This window comes from Glycine soja, chromosome 5 (assembly GCF_004193775.1).
Source record: "Glycine soja cultivar W05 chromosome 5, ASM419377v2, whole genome shotgun sequence".
Lineage (NCBI taxonomy): Eukaryota > Viridiplantae > Streptophyta > Magnoliopsida > Fabales > Fabaceae > Glycine > Glycine soja.
This window is the reverse complement of record NC_041006.1, coordinates 68,814-87,324: the sequence shown is the minus strand read 5'-3', so window position 1 is coordinate 87,324 and position 18,511 is coordinate 68,814. Positions and strand designations below refer to the sequence as shown.

Here is an 18,511-nt window from a genome sequence, read left to right as displayed (position 1 = left end):
TTCGATTGATTGGTTTGATCAACAAAAAAGATCTCACCGAAGTTATAATATTCATTGCTAAATGCCTAATTGCATATAAAAAGGTCGCTTAAGGGTTAGATTTACTTCGCTCATTTGAGCCAATCTAACATGAAGTGTTTGGATGGGGGAGAGAGAGAGGATTTAAAACCATTACACAATACAAAAAGTCATTGCAAGAATTTATGCGCGTACTTCCGTGAACCATATAGTATGGGCTTTATATATTTACATTTGCCATCAACACCGGCTGAGCTTAACTCAGTTACCAGCAAAGAGATGTCTACTTCATTTGTTGCCTCATATCTGTCACTGGTCAGCCATTGTTTTACTCACAATAGGTTTCAGCATTTTATTTTATTTTCACTTTCTGATGATATTTATATATAATTTACTTTGTCTTTTTTACCATTTTTGCACATTCGGAAACTAAAAAATAATTTTAGATGTTTTGAAAATAAGATTATCAATGTTTGACACTTTTAAGGATGAAATTCGATATTTATCCTAAAAAATTAATAATATTTGATAAACAATGAGATCAATTCTAGAGAAGTATTAAGCTTGTCCATGCTAAAATGACCAGATCTTTTAGTTGGACCTCAATGTGTTTTTAAGAGGCCTAGCAAGGTTTGTTATCAATAAAAAATTATTTTAAAATCAAAAGTTTAGGTGAGTTTGATACTTATATATTACTTACCAATATGTTCCTCACATTTGCAACGAAAATGTAACTTGCATTCTTGTGATGGTGGGATGAATCAATTCCTTTACAACTTTCAATAAAAAAATTAAACTAATTAAAAAAAGCAATAAATTAAAAGATCTCCAATAGTAACACTCACATTAATATATATTTTTAAAATGTATACCACCTCCTTCTCATATATTTTGATGTTTAAGATTTTTATTTATAAGGAATTGGTGTTTAAGGTTATTCCACATGGATTAAGAAATATCTAAGGGGGTGTTTGGTTTGGTTGTTTTCTATTTTCATTTTCACTGAAAACAGAAAACGGTGATGAAAATGTGTTTGGTTGGATTTCTGAAAACATTTTCAGTGAAAATAAAAACAGAAAACAACTAGAAAATAAAAATAATAAATTCTCGTTTTCAGTTGAGAAAAGAAATCTCATTTCGGGTAAAATGAAATGGTGGCAATGAATGTAATTTTAAGCAAATCTAAAAATACAAAAAGACAAGAAGTCAATATATCATAAATTTTCAGTATTTTTATTTCATGAAAATAGAAAACAAAAAGTCAAACCAAACGTATTTTCAGAATTCTAATCTTTTGAAAATGAAAACAGTCTTCAGAAAATGAAAACAAAAAATAAAAATAGAAAATGAAAATGCAAACCAAACACATCCTGAGGGACCTAAAAATTGCTATACTTTGACTATGTCTTTATTTAATACTCCCTCTGTTCTCTCTTATGAGAAAAAAACAAATTTTTGTTGTCCTTTATAAACAAATTTTTACTATTTTTTTAATGAGATTCTAATCAAAATAACCTTCATTTAATAAAATATTTATGTTCAATATCAAGTTCCAATAAATGGTAGTTTAGAAAAAAATATTTTTTAATTAAAAATAACATAATTTAATGAAATTAATTAATTTTTTTAATAAGTGTAAAATTAAATTTTTTTCCTTATAAAAGAGAGCGGAGGCAGTACATTGATATCTGATGCCTAGAAACTAAACACTAGTAATGGATATTAAATAAGGGTATATTTAAGAAGAAGAAAAATATTAATTGGACTTTAAAATTCTAGAACATCAATTATTTTGTGAGAAAAAATTTGATTGTCCTTATCGTTGCTCCGTCATTAGTTATCCTATGACTGGTTCAAAATTTCGAGATCCAAGGTGAATCTCTGATTAGAGGGCTTGTGATCATGTCCATGGGGATACTGAACTGGTACGCAAAGAAATTATCCCTGAATTTCCATGCTAAGAGTCAATCAGCTGGGAAGAATAGCAATGCTCATATTAGCCGTACCCTCGACTATAAAAATATGTAATGCAAAAGATTGGGATCATAAGTTTGCATACCATAGTTCATTTAATAGTTTATGCTAATTCAGACGCATAATGAATCTCAAAAAAATAAAAATATATAATAATAGTGAAGAATTGCACTGTTATGACAAAACAAACTCCTCGCCTTCTCCAAATCACCACTCCAGAGAATAACGTGAATGAGTAACAAAAGTTAGAATAGAATGAAAGGGTTACAAGCAAGCAGCATTTCTTCCCGAGGAATAAAACAACTATCTTTTTCTTCAATAACCCTATTTCTCAAACAATTTAGAAGCACTTTCTATGAACAATTGATGGTCCAGACTCGTCGTACTCTGCCTTCGCAATCCACATCTGCACTCAAGCGATAATTTGTATCATTAGCAAGCATTCAAAGCAATAGTTCATTAATCATATTAAAGAACAGAAACATACCTGTTGGAAGGTGCTCAGGGATGCCAAGATAGAACCTCCAATCCAGACACTATACTTTCTCTCAGGAGGTGCTACCACCTTGATCTTCATGCTGCTTGGGGCTAAAGCAGATATTTCCTTGCTCATTCTATCAGCGATGCCAGGGAACATGGTTGTACCTCCTGAAAGGACAATGTTACCGTACAGGTCTTTCCTGATGTCAACATCACATTTCATTATGGAGTTGTATGTCGTTTCATGAATGCCTGATGCTTCCATTCCTACCATGGATGGTTGGTACAAGACCTCCGGACACCTGAAACGCTCAGCGCCAATAGTGATAACCTGCCCATCAGGCAACTCATAGCTCTTCTCCACTGAAGAGCTGGTCTTGGATGTCTCTAGCTCTTGCTCATAGTCGAGGGCTATGTAAGCCAGCTTTTCCTTCATATCCCTCACAATTTCACGCTCTGCTGAGGTGGTAAAAGAATATCCACGTTCAGTCAAAATCTTCATCAAGAAATCTGTGAGGTCACGACCAGCCAAATCAAGACGAAGGATTGCATGTGGGAGGGCATAACCCTCATAGATAGGGACTGTGTGGCTGACACCATCCCCAGAATCCAACACAATACCTGTAACAAGAAGAAAAATAGATCATCATAATGGAAAACTGAAATGGAGAACAAAAAAAAAACAACATATGAGCACCTCCTGGTTGATGAGGACACTGATTGTTTTAAAACAATTTTCTACAATGAAGAATCATTCCATTGTAAACCAGGTGCATGCTGTCTAATGACACTCTCATTCTATAGATAAGCTCAAACTTCAGCCTGAACCTCACAAAAGCAAATAATGTTCAAGAATATCTTACCAGTTGTACGACCACTGGCATACAGTGAAAGAACAGCCTGAATAGCAACATACATAGCAGGGGCATTAAAGGTCTCAAACATAATTTGGGTCATCTTCTCACGGTTAGCCTTAGGGTTAAGAGGAGCCTCTGTCAACAGAACTGGATGCTCTTCTGGGGCCACACGAAGCTCATTATAGAAGGTATGATGCCAAATCTTTTCCATATCATCCCAGTTGCTAACAATACCATGCTCAATGGGATACTTGAGAGTCAGAATACCACGTTTAGATTGTGCCTCATCACCAACATATGCATCTTTCTGGCCCATACCAACCATCACACCAGTGTGACGAGGACGACCAACAATGCTAGGAAACACTGCACGTGGGGCATCGTCTCCTGCAAATCCTGCCTGAAAAGACACATTGCAATTTCAATGAAGGGCAAAAGTTAACGCAAAACAATTCTCTCGAGAAGCATCAAACCAAAAAGTATGCATTTTGTACCTTCACCATTCCAGTTCCATTGTCGCAAACAAGGGGTTGAATATCCTCAGCGTCTGCCATCTTCTAATATCTGCTCTGCTGGATAAACAACACACTATTTTATTTATTAAAATTAATTGAAGATTAAAAAAAATCCGGGAAAAATTCATTATATAGGATATGTGATCCACAAAATTTCATGATTTTCAATAAATTTCAACTGCATAACAGGAGTGTGTTCTTAGCCTTTCTCATATATTTTTTGATTAAATTAGAAGAACAAAGTAGTGACGGAACAATGCACTCACTATTTAGCCACAAATCAATTATCTATTACATATTGAACAAACTAAAAATAAATAAAACTAGGTCCAAGGAAAAAGAATAGTCATGAGGAATGATTTATGAAATCTCCTATCCTGTCATGTGGGATGGGATAAATCATAGGCAGTAATTTACAAAATTAACAAACAGATTAATGGTGTGAATAGAATGACCTGAGCATTGACAAATCCAGCCCTATCCGCAAAAAATCAAAATAACTAGAACACAATGACATTGCAGAGAATTAAACAAGGCAAAGTAGATGAATTGAAAAATTGACAATGGGACGGAGAATACAATGCCTACCTTGGGAAATGCAGAGGGAGAGAGAGAGAGAGGAAAGGATGGAAGAAGAGTGATCCTCTAAGAAAGTCAGACACAAAATGAACCAAATTAATTCAAATGAATATAACAACCATTACACCCAATCGGGACCATTGGATTCTCGCTCCCTGTATTAATTTTAGAGAGAGAAAGAGAAATTGACGGAACAGAGCTACTACATTTATATTACCCATTCATTCTCTCTCTCTCTCTCTTTCTCTCTCTCTCTATGCATACCAAATAGAGAGGAATTTACGGAAGCAAATAATGGATAAAGTTAATTTCGGAAGAAGATAAAAAAGAACGGACAAGAAAAAGGAAAAGATAAACACCCCACCCCCACCCCCTTCTCTTCTTTTCATCTAATTATGGAGTCAGGAGTGTCAAGGCAAAGATGTAATGTAAGATTTAAGAAAATACATCAATGATTCTACACATAGCCTTTCAAATGAATCAACATTTGAGGACCCACTTTTGCAACCACAATAGTAAGATTTAAGAATGCCAACAAAAAACATTGAAAAAGGTAGCAACAAATTATGACTTGTTTGAACCTAGTCATGCCTAGAGATTAAAATTATGCGACTTTGCAACTACTACAAACACCAAGTGGTCAATTTCTAACTGCTAAAATTGGATGTCATTTGCAACTGAAAGTTAATCAATTCACAAGTAGGCAGATCCATATTTCTGTTGTTAATGGTTGTCCATTATAGAAGTTGATGCCATGTCATTTATTTTTGTGCAAAAATAACAACCATTTTTTGTAATATAAAAAACTGTAATACTTTCTAGCTATGATCAATAGTAGTGGAGTAACCCATACTATCATTTTCTTCAAAAGAAAGCTACTGAGATGGAGTGACCATGGACAAAGTGGAGCCACAAAACCTCAGGTGTCGAACAGGTCTTGTCGTTGCATAAAATAAAAGTCATTTCGTGTTATCACAATTAGGTGTAAGCCTTTGCAAAATAAATAATTTTGAATGGAATTAGTTTTATAAAATTATTTTAAAGTTAAATAATTCATATGCAAATGTTTTATTTTAAAAATAAGTTAGAAATATAACAGTTTTTTTTTTAATTACAAAAATTATCTTCTAGAACAAAATCAATTTCTCATCATAAAATCACTGATCACACGGTTAAAATAAAAAACAAATGAAACATGATTCCTAAAAATATAAATTAAAAGACGGTATAACAAATTAAAATTACCTAACAAATTAATACTAGATTCCTTGTTTATTTCGAATTATTTTACAAAAGGCTTCATAATCTTTGAGTTGAGTTTCAAGCATTGCAGAAGTGTCCTTCATTAAAAGGTCGTAATACTCATTTTCCAATTCTTTCTCCCTTAAGGCTGATAGTTTGGTGTTGAAACATTTTTTTTCCCTCATTGCTTCCTCCACACGATCAACGGTATTGGTAGATGTTCCTTCTTTTTCCCCCTTGCTCTTCCTTTTGGTTGCCTTTTGCCCCATTGGATGGACTATTGGGGACGGTATGTTAACTTCAACATCTTCGACTAGTGTTTATGGATTAGATGATGAAGAATATGCCATAGATATCGAAATCTCCGTCCTTTTAGAACAATTTTCAGTGAATTGCTCTAACCATTTTGGTTCATCTTTCAAAAGTCGTCAAACATGTTCCAAATTAAAATCAGTTCCTTCGTCTTCCTTCCAAATGGCATATGCATTAAGCATGACATCATTATTTGTGCAACCACTTTTCTTCAATGATACCGCTTGCTTGTAATGATCCTTGAATTTTTGCACCCAAATTAATTTTTTGTCATCGTAATTTCAATTGATTAACTACTCTTTCACGGAGTTCACCTCGAAATTTGTTGTAATTTTTCATGACTCTCAACCAAAACGCTTCTTTTTCTTAACCAACACCAACAATTGGATCAATTGAGATGTTGAGTCATGAACTAATGAGGTGTGTATCTTCTTCATTTGCAAAGGCGACTTGAGGCTTCCTTTTTGTCAAAGACCTTCCAATTTCATCAAGAGCGATCTTGTCTAGCCCAATTTGGGTACCAAATTGTGGAAATTGCAAACCAACGTCATCATTTGAAACCATCGTAGGACTGTTTGCTGGAATTGAAGGAAATGTCTGCGAACTTTAAGAATTAACGGTAGAAGGGGTTTGAGTGTTTCACATAAAATAATTTGATGGTGGTGATGGTAAAAGAAGGAGGGGAAAAAAAGGAGGACGATATTGTGAATTTTGGGTCGAAGGAGGCATGTTGTAATCTTGTAAAAAATTTATATAACTTTATTAGTCAAATTGATTTGGAATAAAAAACTAACTCAGCTTGAACTTGGAAAAAAAATTAACTAAGATTGAATATGAAAAAGAAATTAACTGAGCTTGAATTTGGAAGAAAAAAAATTAACTAAGCTTGAATTTGGAAAAAGAAAAATTGAGCTTGAATTTGGAAAACAAAATTAATTGAGCTTGGATTTGGATACTAGAGGTTCACACATGAAAAATGAGAATGCCAATTGGGTGTAGAAATTGTTACTATTTGAACCAATTTATACTGTGCATAATCACTTTCCGATCGCTCAGATTTTTTTCAGCCATTGTACTATGTAAAACATTTTTTTTCCGACCGTTACACTGTGCAAAATGCTTACCATTTGCGTTTTCTTCGTCCAAATTTTCAAACATTATTATGTATGTTCACTGTATACACAATAACTACACAATGATCATTTTCACTCCCTCACTCAATCTTTCTCCTTCCTTAATGTCCACTCTCCTTCCCCCGACGTATCACTTTCTCCTTTCTTCTTTTTTTTTTTCCACTCTTTCCTTCTCCTTGCCTCTTCATCTTTCCCCCATGCTCCACTCTCTCCTTCCCCCACTTAGTTTTATTTTTCACTTTTTTCCCTTCCCCTTCTTCCTTCTCCACCACAACCTCCCCCTTCTTCTTCCTTCTGCGACTCCACCTCCCCCTCCCTCTCCCCCTTCTTCCTCCTTCCCGCAATGCCCAACATCCACTCAAGGAAGGTATTTTTTTTCCTTCTTCTATTGTTTTTTTCTTCTTCCCGCGGGTTGGTTGTTGGTTTGTTGATTGTTCTATTTGTAATTTTTTATTTTTTTTCAAAGATTGTGCAAAGATCTTCAGAGTTCTTCTACAAGAATCCATTCTCCACCTTCGAGATCTCTGCATTATCTTTATTACAAGATCTCTACAAGATCATATCTTAAGCACAAAATCCTTGCTCAAGATATGATACTAAAGATATTCTTAATGCCTGTCCATTATAGAAGTTGATGCCATGTCTTTTATTTTTGTGCAAAAGTAACGACCATTTTTTGTAATATGAAAACATTAATACTTTTTGGCTATGATCAATAGTAGTGGACTAACCCATACTATCATTTTCTTCAAAAGAAAGTTACTGAGATGGAGTGACCATGGACAAAGTGGAGCCGCAAAACCTCAAGTGTAGAAGGTCTTCTCGTTGCATAAAATAAAAATCATTTCGTGTTATCACAATTAGGTGTAAGCGTTTGCAAAATAAATAATTTTGAATGAAATTGGTTTTATAAAATTATTTTAAAGTTAAATAATTCATATGCAAATGTTTTATTTTAAAAATAAGTTAGAAATATAACAGTATAATTTTTTTTAATTACAAAAATTATCTTCTAGAACAAAATCAATTTCTCATCATGAAATCACACATAAATTTACCTAAAATCATGTTAACTAATCCAATGTAAATCTAAACAGGCAATAACCCAGAAAATGACTTTGGGAAGGTAACTCATTTTAGCATAATTTCATTAACAATTATTTTAAAAATAAATAAAAAATATGACTCCCCCTGGCAAACTTCTCGTCCCAGCAGTTTGATTTGGGGGGGGGGGGGGGGGGGGTGATAGACACGATGAAAAATTAGTCTGCGAACAATAGAAGCTCGATTGATTTGCAAAAAACAAAATTCATACCAATACTTCACTTGATAAGTGCATAAACTGCTTCATACCGTGTCTATCTAAAATCCATGTACGCACACTTGATAAGGTCACTAAAAAGAAGAAAATATAGGAATAGCATAATCACTCGAGGATTACAACATTATATACCATCAGACATCGGCCTCTTCTATCCTCCACCCTACCAAGTATGTAGGATATCAAAACTTTCATATTTATTCCACCATTGCATCAGCCGAAACATCAGCAGGCACATCAGATTTTCTTTTGTTCTTCCCTGTTCGATGTCATGGAAAATATTAAAAGTTAAAACACAGAATATTTTGCAAAACCAATTCGAAGGTTATTTTTTAAAATGTCCTACTCCCCAAATACGAAATTATATAACAGTCAAGTTTTTATCGAAGATTAAGCATTTTAACAAAGCACCAAATGACAACACCATATTTTCTACTCTTTAAGTTTCCAATTTGACAAACCTTCTCAGCATACTTCATTTAACATAGTCCCACATGTGCAATCAAATAGCTACAACCAGTTCCTATGTAGTTAAATTGATTTCATCATGTCATTTTGCTTATGTGATTGACATAAGAACCAGCCATCTTATCACTAGTATTGCAGATGTGAACCCAACAATGATGGACTGCCAGTCTGGCACAGCAATGGGCAAGCCATATGTGATATGTGTACAAAGTAAAAACAAAGATCCAGTACAACACTATTCATTTTACTTCTAGTTCTAGATATATTTTTTAATTTCAACATCAGACATGATCAGATGCAACAAAGATATGCATCTCAGCAAGTTAGATGGCTCATATTTTGAATCCCATCCCAAACAAAGCAAATGGCTGCAGTAGATGGACCCTCCCCTGAGTCCCCTTTATATCCTCAAAGCGAACCCATCATCACTGGTTTCATACTTATAATTCCCATGTGAATGACAGAAGCAGAGCAAGCATGTCTTGACTCTTGACTAAATCTAGATCAACTCAAACACCAGAGGGAATCTTTTAAACCCTTCATATAATTTTGTAAAGCTGGATACAAATGTCATTCTAAATTATATTGTAATGCAATGGTAAATTTAGTTTGGAATATGGGTTCTATTTTTGTCCAATCCTCATACATGCAGCCCAAAATTTAATTTTATTCCTTTGTATATGTCAATGTAAATTAAATCTTGTTGGTTAGTCCTATAGTCAACATAAAATTTTCACAGGGTATATGTGCCTTGCCAACTCAAAAATAGTCGTCCAATTTTTGCAGTATCAATCATGTTACAAGTACAAGGTGAGATCAAATGTACCAAGGATTAAAGTTAAAATTGATTGTAAGAAATGAATTTTGGCTGAATTTTAAGGCTCACAGATAGAGTATTGAAGTCCCCTTATCCAAGTCGAAGCTTAAATCTACATTGGAATGGGATTGTTGTTACATAATTGTAACACATTCCACAAGTTATCAGAGCATTCACATAGATAGATATATTTATTATTCCAATTTTTATTGTAATGCCCTAAGAACTATAAATGTAATTTTGTGCAAATGTATTCCAACCCATACATAGAATAGAACCTAGTGCGAGATAGAGTTACCTTTGCGCTTGAGCTGTTTAAGTTTCAAGGCCTTCTTCTTTAAGTGAATTTTTGGTGAAGGTCTAGGGGTATCTTTGGTATCCCCTGCTGGCAAAATCAAACAATGTCAGATTAAGCAAGTCCATGAAACATTTCACATACAAAATTTGCAAGTACCTTCAGCAACTGCCATTTGAACATCTTCCATGGTTACCAAACCATTCTGTAAGGCGTCCTTTTGGTCCTGAAAAGTGAAAACGCGAAGGGTTAGGGTTAGGGTGGGTCAAGATTTGAAGAGAAAACAAGGAAAGAGAAAGAGAGAGAGAGTACCCGGCGCCATTTTTTGAAGAGCTTGCGTTTGCGTTTTCCGGATAGGGAAAGGGGTTGGTCCTTGATCTTGAGCTTGCCGGTTAAAGGGTCTCCGTGAAGCTGTCTCTTCTTCTCTGCTATTAGAGCTCTCCTTCGCTTCTGCACCACATTGAACTTCGCCATCCCCACTCACTCACCAAATCCTAACCTAAACCACCGCTTCCCTTTCGATTTCAACTCAATTCCTCCTACCTGCAAAATTTTGTAAATTTGGTTCCTTTATCTCATAATTGTAAATTTAATCCCCTAGTTATGAATTTAATCTCTTGATTATTTTGCTTATTTTAGTATTCAATTTTAAAATTGGATTTTAACCCTAATTTGTTAACGTTCATCATCATATGTCATGTTTTTATTGCACCGTCATGCATAACAGGTTTATTGACTTTAATCTCATGCACCTCACTAACCTTATGAAAGCGCTACTCTTGACGGCCATAAAAAAATTGAGGGACTAAATTAGATTACAAGAGAATCAATATCAAATTTTAAAACAAATCTGGGGATTAAATTTATAATTTTATCATATTATTTCGATGATAATAGATTTTCTAACACACCAGAAAATAATAATGGAATAATTTTGTATTGTTTTTTTACTCATTTTTTTTACTTTACTTTAATTAAAAATAGTTTTGTTTTTTTAATTGTTATCCTCTAAATCAAATACACGTTTCGTCTCTTAGTGTTCTAATTCAAAAAATATTTTTTAAAAGATAAAATAAAAAAGTACTAGTATTTAAATTTTATTTTTTTGTAAAAATTTAAAAAACAAATACAAACTAAGTCCTTTGAAACCTTTTTTCTCTATTTCCGTAGTATTAATAATAGTAATAATTAATTTTAAACATTATATTATTATTTTAAAAATGCTAACAAATGAAATGGTGCAGTTTCAAATTTAAAGGTATAAACTTTTTTAAGTTGCATTTTGTTTTACAATTTAAGGTATAAAATTTATTTTCAATAATTACAATTCATGCAATTGAAACAAGGAGTCCTTATTGGCGTGCAAATATGGTTCAGTGGTTAATAAAGGATTTGTGACTCTTTTATGTTCAATAGATTGTTGCATTCAGTTTTTGCGGACCGGTAGTTTCAGTTTCAACCCCCTATCAAGTAAAGATACTTTTTATTCATTTTTCAGTGACAAAAATTTTAAAGCAATCAAACTTTAATTTATCAAATATTATAAATAAAATTATTTAAATGTTAATTATAAAATACGACAAGGGTTTTTCTACAATGTATATGCATTCACATAATGTTATAATTAAGTTAAATAATTTTATTATAAAGATATTTAACAGAAGAATTTGTGCTCAATTCTTTTCTTGTATAAAATTTTCTTAAACTAGTTATAGTGATGCATGACATGCAATATTAGTTTTTGATGTAATAGGTTGAAGAATATTTGTCATCTCTAAACCAATAAAAAAAATAAACCAAATTCTCCAGTTGAATTTATAGAATTTTGATGAGAAGTGTGTTATATAACATTTTTAATTACAAAAATGATAAAAAGTTTTATCTAAACTACTCAATGTTTTATTAGTTAATCTATTAGTTAAAAATCACTCTTTCATCATAAGCCCATTATTACTTGTCGTCAATAAACATAATAGACTAAAATAATTTTTTTTGTTTTTATAAAATCCAAATAATAATATATTTCAATTTTAAAAGGACTAAAAACATAAAAAAAATTATAAGAAAAAAAAACTATTAGAAAAGCATATTTTAACTTATTTAATGGGGGCTCCTTTTTTCGACTATTATAAACCCCCGAAAATCTTTGGCAAAGATATTAAATTTTCAAGGATCTAACCTTTGAATATTTTTATATTATCTTAATAATCATACACACTAAATTTTAAATTAATCAAAACCGTTAAAATTTTAAATTAATCATACGTTTGTAATTAGATAATTTTATTGCAGAAAATTTCATAAATTTTAAAAAGGTGTATTATATGTTAAATAATTTATTTAATAAAGTATCAAATAATTTTAACATTTTATAAAAAAAATTGTAGAGTTAGCCTATTTAGTATTTTAATAACCAAATTATTTAAAATTAATATATAGAAAGAGTTGTTAAATAACATTACAAAAAATCATAAAATAATTTAAATGTCTCACTTAAATATATTATATAATATTAAATATACGTATTTTAATTATTACTCCACAATTAAATACATTGACAACAATTGAGAATAATTTAACTATTAAATCAATTATATGTGAACCACTCAATTTAAATAATAGGTCTCACTTTATAAAAACAATGACAACCTTTGAGAACGCATGGTCCATACTCCATACATCGTTGGACCAAACTTTGTGACGTTGGCCAAATATGAAATATCTTGATGCCTATTCTTCGACTTCCATAATCTTGGTCACTGTTAGTTCGTCAGCTAGATCTTGCTTTCCATCACTACCTCTGTGTTTTGAATTGACTATTGAAGTAAACTAAATCAATAAAATTATTCTTTTATTATAATTTTAAATATTCATTTCAGAGAGTTTTTTTTTATACTCTCTTAATTAAATTATTTTTGTTTTTTTTCTCCCCATATTTGTAAGATTAACAAAATGGTATAGAAACTCAAACGACGTCAACAAAACAACTAATAACATGTATTTTATCACAGACAATTAATCGTTCATCATATATTACAATGTCAAGAGTGACATAATAAATCTGTAAAAAAAGTGACATCATAAAAACATGTTTAGAATTTTTATTAGTATTAAGTAGGATGAAAAATATCATGGTGCATTAAAAATGCAGTCTATATATAATAAACTATTTACTAAATTACCTCAATATAGACATTTGATACGTTTTATTCTTTACTAAGAGACTGAAAATGTTAACGCCTTTAATGAAAATATTATGTAAACAATATTGTATGAAGCTGAAAGGAGAAACAAAATATTACAAAATAATCATAAACTATAAATTTCCAAATTTATGAAATCATCTTTTTTTTTTTGAATTTTTTTACCAAATTTTAGCTAATGTCCCAAACAAGTTGTGGGTGTGTTTGGGATAATTGTAAGAATGATACTATTTCAATAATTGATTATAATCAAAATTAATTTTTGTTTAAATAAATTTATTGAAAAGTAATTTTAAGATAATTAATTTTGTGTAGATACAATATAGTAATCAGCTTTTACACGCTAAATTATAAAAAAAGGAAATGCAAGAAGTTGAAAGAGAACAAAATTGTTGGGAAATTTAAGAGTGATTCAGGGATAACGTATTAACATGCATGAGAAGAAGAAAAAAGTTGTTAAAAAATAATCATAAGAAACAAATATCTAAGTGCATAAAATTTACTTGAGATAATTGCAAAAATAAATTATTTCAATAATCCATTATATAAAAATAATTTATGTCTGAATAAATTTTGTGAAAAATTGTTTTAAGATTACAAATTTCCGCGGATAATTTTTTTTTTTACAAATTTCCGCTGCTGATTACGTGCATCGTAAAGAAAGGAAAGCGTTGATAAGCAACAAAGTAGAAAGTGATTCTAGAATACCATTCTTGAGAGTCACAGGCAAAACCGTGGGGCGCACACCGAAGTAGACCTGCAGAGTCCAAACCGGTGGGCCCGAACCCAAGGTGTTGGGCTGCGGATTCGAAAGCGAAAGGACGCTCTAATACTATTTCTTACTATTACATATATTATTTACGGTAAATAAATACCAATCTTAGGTATTGGCAATAGAAAGAAAGAAAAAATATTACTAAAATGTAGTAGTTTTTTAATAATAAGAAAAATTAATAATTTTTTTATCAGTATCCTTTAGGTATTTTTACTGTAAATAGGAAGAATGGTTATTTATATTTAAAAAAGGAATATCCCACTGGAAATGTAATATTCGCTTCTGGAAGGTAAGTCTGGGAATGAATGACCGGTGTGGGACTCGTGGCGACTTTTAGATTCAAACAAAAATAAAAATCGCACGCATACTACAGTAATAGGAAAGGAAAGAGGAAGGTTGTGGTAAATAAATAACCTAACCTAACCCTTGCGACTTGCGACTTGCGACTTGCGACTTGCGACTTGCGAGTGAGACTGAGGTTGGGTTTGGAAGGCAAGGGCTTGTGTTGTCACAATCCAAGGTTTGTTTGTGTTTGTGCCACTGTCCTGTCTTTGTTTATATATCTTAGTTTCGTCGGTGTTTACTTAGATGTATGTGTTGTTGTAGAGAGAAGTAATGGCGAACATAGACATCGAAGGGATCTTGAAGCAGCAGCAGCCTTATGATGGGCGCGTTCCGAAGACGAAGATAGTGTGTACTTTGGGCCCTGCTTCTCGATCCGTAGAAATGACCGAGAAGCTTCTGAGGGCAGGGATGAACGTTGCTCGTTTCAATTTCTCTCATGGCACCCACGACTATCACCAGGAAACCCTCAACAATCTCAAGACTGCCATGCACAACACTGGCATACTCTGTGCCGTCATGCTTGACACTAAGGTAGGTTCTTCTATTCATGTAGCCAATGATTTTGATGATAATAAGCATGGTATTGGTCTACATTTCTTGTCTTTTTCTGATCTGTTGTTTCCATATAACTATTAGCTTCAAAGTGAATGTTGTATCTCGTTGGTGTTAATCTCTCTTGACCTTTTAGTTTTACATTTAATCCTACTGGATTGTGCAGTAGTTGGACAGCTTGCTGCTTTTCTTTTTTCTTCGTAAATATCTTGTTGAGGAGGATGGCTCGTCCTGTTTCTCTTGTATGGTTGTCAATTTCTTATTCCATTAACGTTTCTGTCTACATCTGCTTTGTGCAGGGACCTGAGATTCGGACTGGTTTTCTGAAAGATGGAAAACCTATTCAACTTAAAGAAGGGCAAGAAGTCACCATAACTACTGATTATGACATTAAGGGGGATCCGGAGATGATATCCATGAGTTACAAGAAGCTGCCTGTCCACTTGAAGCCTGGAAATACCATACTGTGCTCTGACGGGACGATTACTCTCACTGTCTTGTCTTGTGACCCTGATGCTGGTACTGTTAGATGTCGTTGTGAAAACACTGCAACGTTGGGTGAGAGAAAAAATGTTAACCTTCCTGGTGTTGTGGTGGATCTACCCACACTTACTGAGAAGGATAAGGAAGACATTCTTGGATGGGGTGTACCCAACAAGATTGACATGATTGCTCTTTCATTTGTTCGTAAAGGCTCGGATCTTGTTAATGTCCGCAAGGTTCTGGGGCCACATGCAAAGAATATTCAGTTGATGTCAAAGGTATTTTTTGTTGAACATTCTTATTCAACTTCCATAATAACTACAGGTTTTTTCTATTACTTGTGATCTATTTTTCATCTGTGGTTTCTCAGTTGCTTTGGCAATGGCTGTTTTTTTTTCATCATACATGAGTTGCACATTGATAATGGAATTTATATTGGTTAAGTGCTCCATAACTCAAGACTAATAAGTGGAAAACCCATGCTTTTAACCTCCACAGTATCCATCACACAGGGATAAAGGAAGAGAATTTATGTCCTTGTGTAGCAGACTAGCTTGATATCTTTTATATTCTTTATAACACAAGTTGCATGCTAGTTTGTTTGGTTTTTTTCCATATGCTGAAGATACCAGTTCTTCTCTGATTTTATGCTATGCTATTTAAAGGTTGAGAATCAGGAGGGAGTCCTGAATTTTGACGAAATCCTGCGGGAGACTGATGCATTCATGGTGGCACGTGGTGATCTTGGAATGGAGATCCCAGTAGAAAAGATTTTCCTGGCACAGAAGATGATGATATACAAGTGTAATCTTGTTGGGAAGCCAGTGGTGACTGCTACCCAAATGCTTGAATCAATGATAAAGTCTCCCAGGCCAACCCGAGCTGAAGCAACTGATGTAGCTAATGCAGTTCTTGATGGAACAGATTGTGTGATGCTTAGTGGTGAAAGTGCTGCTGGGGCATACCCAGAACTTGCTGTGAAAATCATGGCTCGCATTTGCATTGAAGCAGAATCATCCCTTGACTATGGTGCCATCTTCAAAGAGATGATAAGGTCTACCCCATTGCCTATGAGTCCATTGGAGAGCCTTGCATCATCTGCTGTCCGCACAGCAAACAAGGCCAAAGCAAAACTCATTGTTGTGCTGACACGTGGCGGGTCTACAGCCAAGTTAGTTGCCAAGTATAGGCCAGCGGTTCCAATATTGTCGGTGGTGGTTCCAGTGTTGAGCACGGACTCATTTGATTGGACCTGCAGTGATGAGACGCCAGCAAGGCACAGCCTGATATACAGGGGCTTGATTCCTATACTGGGCGAGGGATCTGCAAAGGCTACCGATGCAGAATCCACAGAGGTCATTCTCGAAGCTGCTCTTAAGTCCGCAACAGAAAGGGCCCTTTGTAAGCCTGGTGATGCAGTTGTTGCCCTGCATCGTATTGGAGCTGCCTCTGTCATAAAGATCTGCATAGTCAAATAATGCATGCTCAACTCAACGTGCCGCCAACTAATGCAGGGTTATGTTTTGCCTTTTATTTCTTTCTTTCTGCTGTTTATCCGTATCATAAAATGGAGGATTTAGTTACTAGCTGTAGATCGAGTGTTTTTTGGTATACTCTGTTTATATTGCGGAGTACTTCTAAATCAGATTATCATGGAAATAATACTCTTACCTTTTAAAATGTGATTGGTTTTGCGGATAACCCTGTTTCACGCCTGCTGCCACCAGTTTCCTACTTCTTCCTTGTATTTGATGATACATTAACAAGCTGTAAAATATAAATGCTCATTATCCATTAGGGTTCATAAGGTAATTTTCAAGTTTAAATTCTTTGGAGTTGTTAGAAATAAAAAAATATATTGTTCTATGACACACTGCCATAATACCATTAGAACTTACTGGAATAATTGATAATTGTGGAACCAGTTTTTATGTAAAAATTAAGTTTTTAAGATTAAAAAATTATTTTGTTTTGAGAATAAAAAAAAGATGAGACTCATTGTAAAGTTTTTAGAAGTTGAATTATTAGAGTAATAGATCGGCGTAAATCCACCCACCGTTGGTTCTATAGTATTTGCGAATGTGCAATTTTTCTTATTCCTATACAAATTTACTTGCATATTTGGTCTTAGCGTTTTTAAAATTGAGTATTTTTTTTTACAACAAAGTCAAATAATTTCAATCATAATCAACTGAGCAATACATTGGGAAACTTTATAAAAAAAAACTTGGCGACTAGTAAAATGTGGGTTGCCTTTGCCAAAACATGAGCAATTCCATTGCCTTGCCTCCTCACAAAACTAACAAAAACAATAAAGATCGGCTTAAATCCACCGTTGCTTCTATAGTATTGCGAATGTGCAATTTTATGGTTCCTATACAAATTTAATTGCACATCTGCTCTTCAAAATTTTTAAAACTGAGCAATCTTTTTTTACTATAACAAAGTCGAGGAATTTCAATCATAATCAACTGAGCAAATACATTGTGAAACTTGCTAAAAAAAAAAAAAATACTTGGTGACTAGTAAAAAGGTGGGGTTGCCTTTGCCAAAGCATGAGCGACCCCATTGCCTTGCCTCCTCACAAAACTAACAATAAAGCTTGGATTTAAACAAAGTAACCTCTTACACTCAGACACTATAACTCCCAATTTAGAATAATCTATACAACAATTATTTATTTTGTCAGAAACTCCTTTGCTATCAGTCTCAAAAACCACATTATGCAATCACAGATTTGAAACAAATTGCAACGCCAACATTAAACCGTAGGCTTCAACCTCCACAAATTGCATGCATGGCTTAACACAGCACGATCTGAGCACCACCATTCTAACCTGAGGATCCCTAAGACGAAGACCAAAACCAGTAGAATTGGTCTCCTTTAAAAATGCAGCATCAACATTGCATTTTAATCTTCCATGCACTAGAGGAATCAATCTATTTTGTATAACATCTTCCACTGAAATATCTCTTGATTTGTAGGCTTCCTTTGCTCGATCCCAGTCTTGAAAAAAGGAGTCTCCCCGCCTTATGACTAATTCATAATCACACAAACTTCCTTCCCAAACTGCATCATTTCTTCGTTGCCAAATGTTCCACAACGTCACTGCAAAACGTCATCGCTGATGTGAATTAAGGG

General features: G+C 33.5%; 3 protein-coding genes across 7 annotated transcripts; 1 reads left to right on the top strand and 2 right to left on the bottom strand.

The window, feature by feature from the left end:
* Window positions 1–2,117: 2,117 nt before the first annotated feature.
* LOC114411624 (actin-97-like) lies at window positions 2,118–4,748 on the bottom strand. Of its 4 annotated transcripts, XM_028375249.1 has the most exons (6): window positions 4,433–4,748; window positions 4,300–4,344; window positions 3,824–3,898; window positions 3,336–3,729; window positions 2,480–3,093; window positions 2,118–2,398 (listed from the first exon to the last, which is right to left on the bottom strand). In XM_028375249.1, exons 3-6 carry the CDS (start codon window positions 3,881–3,883, stop codon window positions 2,333–2,335), a joined length of 1,134 nt encoding a protein of 377 aa, XP_028231050.1. In that variant the 5' UTR covers window positions 3,884–3,898; window positions 4,300–4,344; window positions 4,433–4,748; the 3' UTR covers window positions 2,118–2,332. The 4 variants fall into 4 exon arrangements, with proteins under 4 accessions (XP_028231050.1, XP_028231051.1, XP_028231047.1 ...); XM_028375250.1 differs by lacking the exon at window positions 4,300–4,344 and having other exon boundaries at window positions 3,824–3,917; XM_028375246.1 differs by lacking the exon at window positions 4,300–4,344 and having other exon boundaries at window positions 3,824–3,901.
* Window positions 4,749–8,372: 3,624 nt separating this feature from the next.
* On the bottom strand, window positions 8,373–10,720 carry LOC114411625. Of its 2 annotated transcripts, none has more exons than XM_028375251.1 (4): window positions 10,324–10,720; window positions 10,171–10,237; window positions 10,015–10,101; window positions 8,373–8,690 (listed from the first exon to the last, which is right to left on the bottom strand). In XM_028375251.1, the coding sequence occupies exons 1-4, from the start codon at window positions 10,483–10,485 to the stop codon at window positions 8,629–8,631; spliced, it is 378 nt and encodes a 125-aa protein (XP_028231052.1). In that variant the 5' UTR covers window positions 10,486–10,720; the 3' UTR covers window positions 8,373–8,628. The 2 variants fall into 2 exon arrangements, with proteins under 2 accessions (XP_028231052.1, XP_028231053.1); XM_028375252.1 differs by having other exon boundaries at window positions 10,015–10,098.
* Window positions 10,721–14,257: 3,537 nt separating this feature from the next.
* On the top strand, window positions 14,258–17,070 carry LOC114411623 (pyruvate kinase, cytosolic isozyme). The gene is made up of 4 exons (XM_028375245.1): window positions 14,258–14,509; window positions 14,596–14,865; window positions 15,186–15,647; window positions 16,035–17,070. Exons 2-4 carry the CDS (start codon window positions 14,605–14,607, stop codon window positions 16,845–16,847), a joined length of 1,536 nt encoding a protein of 511 aa, XP_028231046.1. The 5' UTR covers window positions 14,258–14,509; window positions 14,596–14,604; the 3' UTR covers window positions 16,848–17,070.
* Window positions 17,071–18,511: the final 1,441 nt, after the last annotated feature.

Bases quoted from the DNA above. Each gene is read 5' to 3' on its own strand.
- LOC114411624 (XM_028375249.1), bottom strand. From the start codon at position 3,883: ATGGCAGACGCTGAGGATATTCAACCCCTTGTTTGCGACAATGGAACT. The intron at 3,094-3,335 runs GTAAGATATTCT...TTCTTGTTACAG, and splicing joins TGCCAGTGGTCGTACAACTG to GTATTGTGTTGGATTCTGGG. The intron at 2,399-2,479 runs GTATGTTTCTGT...GCTTGAGTGCAG, and splicing joins CCCTGAGCACCTTCCAACAG to ATGTGGATTGCGAAGGCAGA.
- LOC114411625 (XM_028375251.1), bottom strand. From the start codon at position 10,485: ATGGCGAAGTTCAATGTGGTGCAGAAGCGAAGGAGAGCTCTAATAGCA. The intron at 10,238-10,323 runs GTACTCTCTCTC...TTCACTTTTCAG, and splicing joins TCTTCAAAAAATGGCGCCGG to GACCAAAAGGACGCCTTACA. The intron at 8,691-10,014 runs GTAACTCTATCT...GACATCGAACAG, and splicing joins TAAACAGCTCAAGCGCAAAG to GGAAGAACAAAAGAAAATCT.
- LOC114411623 (XM_028375245.1), top strand. From the start codon at position 14,605: ATGGCGAACATAGACATCGAAGGGATCTTGAAGCAGCAGCAGCCTTAT. The intron at 14,866-15,185 runs GTAGGTTCTTCT...TGCTTTGTGCAG, and splicing joins CCGTCATGCTTGACACTAAG to GGACCTGAGATTCGGACTGG. The intron at 15,648-16,034 runs GTATTTTTTGTT...TGCTATTTAAAG, and splicing joins ATATTCAGTTGATGTCAAAG to GTTGAGAATCAGGAGGGAGT.